The sequence below is a fragment of the Callithrix jacchus genome, chromosome 4 (assembly GCF_049354715.1).
Source record: "Callithrix jacchus isolate 240 chromosome 4, calJac240_pri, whole genome shotgun sequence".
Classification (NCBI taxonomy): domain Eukaryota; kingdom Metazoa; phylum Chordata; class Mammalia; order Primates; family Cebidae; genus Callithrix; species Callithrix jacchus.
Window position 1 is genome coordinate 151,344,788 of NC_133505.1, and position 7,713 is coordinate 151,352,500.

General features: G+C 35.1%; 1 protein-coding gene across 12 annotated transcripts in view; it reads left to right on the forward strand.

Moving 5' to 3' along the window:
* The window catches only part of UTRN (utrophin), a 578,097-nt gene that overhangs the window by 298,170 nt on the left and 272,214 nt on the right, over positions 1 to 7,713 (forward strand). For 3 of the 12 annotated variants that reach the window (XM_008995206.5, XM_078370248.1, XM_078370249.1), the window contains exon 1: positions 3,213 to 3,782. The exons of the other annotated variants lie outside the window; for them this stretch is intronic. In XM_008995206.5, coding sequence (XP_008993454.4) covers positions 3,639 to 3,782 — 144 coding nt within the window. In that variant the 5' untranslated portion in view covers positions 3,213 to 3,638. Of the gene's footprint in view, positions 1 to 3,212; positions 3,783 to 7,713 lie in introns of those variants that run through there. 12 annotated transcript variants of the gene reach the window in all.

Genomic DNA, 7,713 nt, shown 5'->3' on the forward strand with positions numbered 1-7,713 from the left:
CTTTATAAAATGTATTATAGCTTTAGTGTGGTAAAAAGAGTTTCTTTTGGCTGGTAGAAAGTAATAAAGAAGACCTTTGCTAAGAGTCTACTAAAATTCCTTTCTTTAAAGATAAATATGTACATTTTTGTGTAGAATGTTTCACATTACAGTAATTTGCATGATTTTTCATTCCTTTGCTTCATTATTCAGTGCTCTTAATTTTACGGTGTTCTCTTCATTCTATTTCAAAAAATATTCTATGATTTTCAGCACCTAATAGATATATGATTGTTAGAGGCTTATTACCTTTTACTGAGTTTTTCTGAGGCTAGAGAATTTCAGTTTTTTTATGCTGTTGTATACTAATGATTCTCCTTTTGTATGAGTGAACAGACATTTAAAGTAGAAACTGGTTTAGAAATGGAGAGATGTTTGTTGGAGAAAATCACTGTACAAAAAGCATGGCATATCATAAACAGAAAGTTGTGGTGACATGTGGGATGGTGGTGGTGCACAGTCTTTGTGTGCTAGAGAAGATGGAGTAAGGACCTGGGTGTATCAGTGTATCGGTGCTGCACGCACAGGATGTTTATGTAGGACTGCTTGGCTGACACATATACTGTTTATCCTTGCTTCATGTCTTGTGACAACCAAATCCAAAGCCATGGGAATATTTCATGAAGAAAAGCAGTTTATTGTGCGTTCAGTTTCAGGTGAATCTTAGGTGAATTTTGAGGATAGTTCTAAAGCATATGGAAGATGGTTAACTTTTGGTAGGATGCTATGATACATGAATTCTGTTAAGGATGGTTGATCATTTGGATTCATGTATCTATGTTTCATTGCCCTGCTGCAAGGCTGTTAGGTTTTATTTCCCAGCAGAGGCCTTTTGGCAAGAGAAAAGCTGATTCTTTGGAGACTTGCAGGATAGACAGGCTCCTTGAGAACTGAGTAGTCTGGCTCATAGAGGGTCTGAAATGCCACGCAAGTATTTATATTTTAACCCAGTGGCAATGAAGAGGAGTCATAAAGGATAGTAATAAGAGTGATGCAATGGGATTTTTGCTTTATAGGAATTTAGCTGATGGTATGAGGAATGGATTTGAACTAGGCAAAAGTGACAGCAGAGGGGACTGTTAGGATACTCATGCAGCCCTCCAGGCTAGAGGTGATAATGACCAGAAAGGAGACAATGGCAGGGGGTGTAGACCTAATGACTCAATAGTATATATAGGCTAAGGATGTGGAAAGGCAGATTGCCAAGTAGTATTAGAGCCTGAGACTGGGAACACAGAAGAAAATGTCAGGACAGGGTGGCAGGTTAGTGGGAAATGTGTGGGGTTGGCAAATTTCCTCCATTTCGACTGTGTTGAAATGAAGCATTGGAGTAACACCCAGGAGGAGATGCCTGGTCTGCAGCTGTCACTGTGAATCTGTATTCAGATGAGAGAATTTGGCCAAAGATATAGACACTTGATTTTTTTGCTTTTGTGTGAAAGCCTGTTATTGACTTCCAACTAGTTTATTAGTTCAAGTGCATTTATTCTTAATGTGCATGTTTATCTTCTAAAATATTGTTATTCTTTTCATTATACTTAAAAAGTTTAGCTTTACATTTGGCAGTATCAATTAATTGAGATGCTGTGATTCTTTCCTGGGTGAAATCCTGAGTTCCTGCTGCCTTTCTGGAGTGCTGTTGTCGTGGGTGGTTGGTTTTGCTCTCTAACAACTAATGTGTTAGGATTATTATACTTTTATCTCCTGTGTTTGCTTTTAGCCTAATTTTCATCCTCTTGTTCCATAGGTGCAGACTTTGATTGTAGATTGTTTTATATCTTCTCCTGTGCTCAGCTCCATACTTAGCACTGTGTTTGAGGGGTGAATGCCAATCTCATGGGGGCTTCATCTGCTTATTTAGGACAGGAATTACAGCTTCATACTTAACAACTTTCTTGGCATATAATTCACATACCGTACAGTTCATTCGTTTAAATTTTATAATTTGTTTCTAGTATATTCACAATTGTACAACCATCACCACAGTCAAGTTAGAACATTTTTGTTACCTCAAAAAGAAACCCCTTCCTCTTTAGTATCAATTTCCCATCTTCAATCCCCTTCCCCTCCCCCTGAACAATCACTAATCTATTTCTATCTGTTTGCCAAATACCTGAACATTTTATATTCTATACTTTGACTGTGTTCTCTGTTTTTGGCTTTACACAGATATGATGACATTGTTAGCCTCACCAGAGGGAGGCAGTGTAGATTCCCAGTATGGACCTGCAGGGAAAAAAGATACGGGCAGAAGTCCACAAAACACTGCTGATAAATACAGTTCTATAATACCCAATAAAGTCTACAAAACATCGCTTGATAAACACCATTCTGTAAGGCCCCATATAGGACTTTAAATCGTTGTAACATGAAGGACTCAGAAAGGCAAGTGAAGTAAAGGAGAAAAAACAAATACTTGAAAATACTGCATTTCTTTTAAAGAATCATGACAACATTAGAGAGAGGTGAAATTGCAGCAATAGCCCGGTCACCAATTTGAGGACGCTGATAATGAGCAACATCTGGGTTCTATTTCTGACTGTGCTCTTTGACCCAGTCATTTAATCATCCAGGTTATTTTGCACATCTCTTGATAGTACTTTACCCCAGTTGATATCTGTATTAATATTCAGGCTGCATTAGAGAATGTGTCTCAAGTGTGTATAATATATATGCATAAAACCCCAAAATTCTGTACTGTGTTTTTATATGATATAATTATGGCCTCATATTTCCTATTCATAAAATTAAAACAGCTTTATGGCAAATAAAATGAGATCATGAAGATGCTGTCTAAAGGGAAATGTTCAGTAGTCAATTACAGACTTTTAATCTTTTATTAACTTCGCTCTTTCATTAGACAAATCCTAACCCATTCCATTGCTCATGGCTTTCCTTCTAGGCATATGAGACTCCACTGGATGGCTCTGCTTTTAGGGTATCTTAGTCACATAACCCCTGCAAGTATTTTTTGTTTTGCTTTGTTGTTGTTTTGTTGGGGTTGATTTTTTAGCACTTAATATGTGGGATGCTGTCATTAGAATCAGGTTTACCTTTCTGCTCTTCTCAAGATTTATAACAGAATCTCTGTTCACTAATTCACAGAGCACAGCTAGAGCTGCCTTTATTGGATAGTGAATGTATCCCTCTTTAGAGAGGGTGAATGCTCCGCTGTCTCTTAATAGAAGCCAGCTACACAGCATGCACCGTGGTGGTGGTGGCGGTGATATGTTGAATCTCTGTTCCCAGGGGATGTCCGCTTTCTAGCTGCAGCTTTAATGTTTCACTTAATATCCTCTTTGGCTACTGAGCGCACTCCTCTCCGGCAGCCGGCAGCGCTTGGCTGCTCAACAACTTCCTTCATTTCTGGCCATGCCGGGCTGAGCAAGTGCTGGCTGTGAGCATCTGCTGGGGGTGCTTTCTGTGTGGCGTTTGTCTGTGTTTTTGCAATTGAGAAGTTGAAGGAATACAAGCCTCCTTTTTACTAGAACCTAAATCTCTGTATCTTTCAAATGCTTTCCTGGAAACGAGCATGCTCAGAGAACTGACAAATCATTGTCCAGTGACCGGGAGGAAATGATCGTTGCTCTTCATTTATAATGCAAATTCTGAGGTGTCTCCAGAAGTGTGGTAAACTTAAAATGATGGCTGTGGTGAGAACGTCTCTGCAGAAAGTTGTGGTTTTGTTGCATCGTTTACAAAGGATGGCAGTTTCTTCTCCTCGGTATCAGAAGCTCTGTAAGGTAACTGAGTGATTGAAAATAAGGATCTCGGGTGTCTGACAGTTGTACTGTTTCTCAGGCTCTAAAAACTAATGTTTCAGGTTCTTATCAAGGAAAGATTCCCTTTCTTAGTAACTGATTGTAAAAGCTGTTAAAGTGAATTGCATAATTACATTTTGTTTAAGAATCTAAAACAGGTTTTAGTTTTAGTACAGAGTTTATTTTTCAATTGACACAATCTTGTCTTCTGAAATGGGCTAGTGAACTGTTTGGAGAAAATATGATAGCAAAACTACTACATGCATTAAGACCTGTTACCTCTGTGGTTCTTTGCAGTATCTTAATATTGAATGGCACATCCATCTTATGTAAATTTTAGCGAAATTAAATGAAGAGTGCTAATCTTTCAGTAGCTTTTAAAAAAATGTTTCATCTTTTTATAGCTAATTGCTTTTTCAATTAAAAAAATTAAAACACATTTTAAAAAATGATGAGACTTAATTTCATCCTAAAACATCCCCTATATTCTTGAATCTCCATATACTGTAGTTACACTTGAAGAACTTAATTTCATTTGGATAAGTGAATTAAGTAGACTTTCAAGGGGTAACTTGTTTGACAGTTGCAAATTTCTAATACTACGTCATCCTGAACATAAACCATTGAGTTAGCTGTTATATATATCTTTTTAATCGTAGTTTTGTTTTATTCAAACTATGTTCATACTAGGTCATTACTTTTGTCAAAATAAGAATGTTGTGCTAAAAAAGGAGAGAATTATAATAGCAATTTTTACCCTACCGCAGTACCATATTCCTCCTTCCTATCATATTTCAGTACCATTCTAAAGAATGTATCTTGTTGTTCTATTAGCTGCCCCAGCTCATTTGTGATCGAAACAACTGCCTCTACGAAAATATTATTTTTCTGATGATATACCATATGGCATGTCCAGGCATCTAAATGATGCTTATATGGCAGCTGATTGAGGTGGGAAGCAGTATTCCATTAACTTTATCATATTACACTGTAATTTCTTACAATTTGGCCAGTTAGATATATTGCTGTCTGGAAACTTTTCTTTTTTTTCTGGAAGTTTTGGGAGACAGATTCAGATAGTGGGGTATTCTTTTCAGAAATACTTACAAGAGTTTTATTTGCATAAGAAGTTAATTAAAACTTAATGGAACTTAATTCAGTTACAACGCTTTGTAAACCTAATTATTTCAATGTGTTGTGTTTTGCTCCACTTCAAAGGATAAGTTTATTCTGCTAAAACATTTATGTTTTTCATGCAAAGGCAATTTTGATAATAGATAAGAAAGCTCCTTTACTAATTCATGTTATTTAATTTTTTTAACTACCATTATGAACATATAAAGCATTCTTTTTTTTTTTTTAGTAAGAGCAGGGTCATATTCCTGATCCATTTGTGTGTGTACTTTCACGAAACCAAGTATTTTTCAAAATTCAGGTAACCAAGGTATTAAGTTAGTGCAAAGTATGAAACAGCAGAAGTCAAGTATTGGAGAAAGTTGCTAATTAGACTCCTAATTCTACTGCAAAGAGGAACAAGTTTAAGTCATTGAAGTCATTGGATAAATTACCATCAGAAGTGCTTTTGGGGAAGATTTCTTGATATGATTTCCTAAAGATACCATGAAAATTTAAATGTTTAGAATAAACGTTAATTTTTTTATTTAGAAAATTAAAAGGTATGTTATTTGCTGTTGAAATATTATCTTCCACGTATTCTTTCATATATGCAAAATTAACAACTGCCTGGACAACACAGTGATAAATGTACAACTCCAGTACTTTCCAGCAGGTGTCAGTATAAGGCAGTGACATGAGATTTTGCCTAAGGAACTGGAAATTCAGATTAGGATGCAGCACAATTACTATGGAAAAAAAAAGCCAGTAACAGATAAATTTTATTTGTTGATTATATTTTAAAAACTGATCTTAGTTACTGAGTTATGTTAATTTAATGATATCAGTAAAAATGTAGTTGTAGACTTAAATATGAACAGTTCCCATCTCAAATATTGATAGAGGTAGCTATGCCAACCAAAAATATTTAATTATATTTTAATTATCAATAGTCCATGTGTCGTACCTAAAAGTTTAAATAAGTTTGACATGTATTTACTTTAATACACTGTAAATTCTCTTCCCATTAAATTGCAAATGCCGTCATGACTTTCTCCTTATTCCTCCCACATTCTCTAAATTTAGCTTCTTAGAAAAAAAATGCATTAAGTTTGTGTTTATCCATAAAAATATAGAAACAGTCCATTGTAAATACATTTAGAGACCGAAATGAATGAGAAAAACATGTGGCATAATATGAGGGAAACTTGACTATTTAAAATTCATACTGGCATTTTGAAATTCAGTGTCTGAATATTTTTATCTCCTTTAAAATTACTCTTTAGGATCCTTCTTTTTATGTATTATTTGTTTAGTCTTTTATTAGACTTTTCCCTCTGTGCGGTTCGTCTTTTCTGCTTATTTTCATACTTCTCTTGTTTGTCAGAAATAGTGTATGCGTGTTACACGAGTAGATATTTGTGTAGAATATTCTCATTTTGTGGGTTTTCTTGTATGTTTCAAAGAGAACGGAGGAATGAAAAAAGGCAAGTCACAGCTCTTGGAATTAAAATATACTCTCCTCCCACAATCTATTTACACATTCATGTGTATTTTTTGCCTTTAAAAATATTTCTTGTTGGTTATACATCCAATAAAATATGAGCAGGAAGGAAAAACCTAAGTGCTGCTTACTTGGAGATATAATTAGCAGCATTGAAATTGCCCTGATGACCTAAAATCACCCTACACTGGATGCTAATTTTCTCAGATATGGTTTTGTTTGCTTCGTATCTTTAAATTTTTCATGCCTATAATTTTTCTTTTAATAGAGCACAGTAGAAACAAAGCTGATGTAAATGATTTGAAAAATAATATTGAATTTAATTTGTTTTTATTGTTGTGTGATTCCTTTGGGGTGTTTTATGTCATTTAATCTTTGGATTAGAAATGGGTTGTTTGTGTTGATGTTACGACAGAAAAGATTTTTATGAGTCCTCCTTTTTTTTTTCTTAGTGCCAATTTATGTAAAATATTTAACAATTGAGGGTATGATAAAAGGCAGGCTCCTATAAAGTAGATTGGGAAATCAACATCAGAGAAAAATGAGAAAAATTTAAAAATAGTGCTGTCAATTGAGTTCTTCATGACTTAGGCACTTTAGAAGATGTTGATTTAAGTGATATAAACGTCTATTTGCTTGAATATATATGTAAATCATTTTAGCTTAAGTGGTTTTAGTCACCCCAAACTATTCTGATCATGTTTTTTCAGTAAAAATCTTTTAAACATCTAGCTGTATGTATATGTATATTCATTTAAAAATTATACACATATGCCATGGTGAAATCATGTATTAAATATTAGTGGAGTATAATTTTGTTCTTGCTTTTTATGATTGCCTTTTTTGTACCCCAGTTGATTCTTTTTCTCTGTGTGGTATACACCCATAATTTTGGTGACTAGTCATTTACATTCAGAGTGAAACTGTGGCTATTCTTAGCCCGGCCTTCTGGGGTTCTTGAGCTTTCAATGTGGTGCTGATCTCAAAGTCATCCCTGGAAAACTGCATCTCCTGTGGTATTAGAACACCTACTTCTCTATTCTCTGAAACATAGAGACCAGAAGATGCCACCTAGCAAGTCACGATGGATCAGTGATGTCTACAAAAGGCTTGCTCTGTGTGTGTGTGTGTGTGTGTGTGTGTGTGTGGTTTGTGTTTTCATGTGTGGACAACACAGAACTATATGGTTGCTTGTAGTGCTAATGGGTAACAGATGATGAACATGAAGGCACAGTAATCTCTCAGCAGATTTTTAGGTTCACTGATCAAGTAAGGTCACAAATGTGTCACAATTTT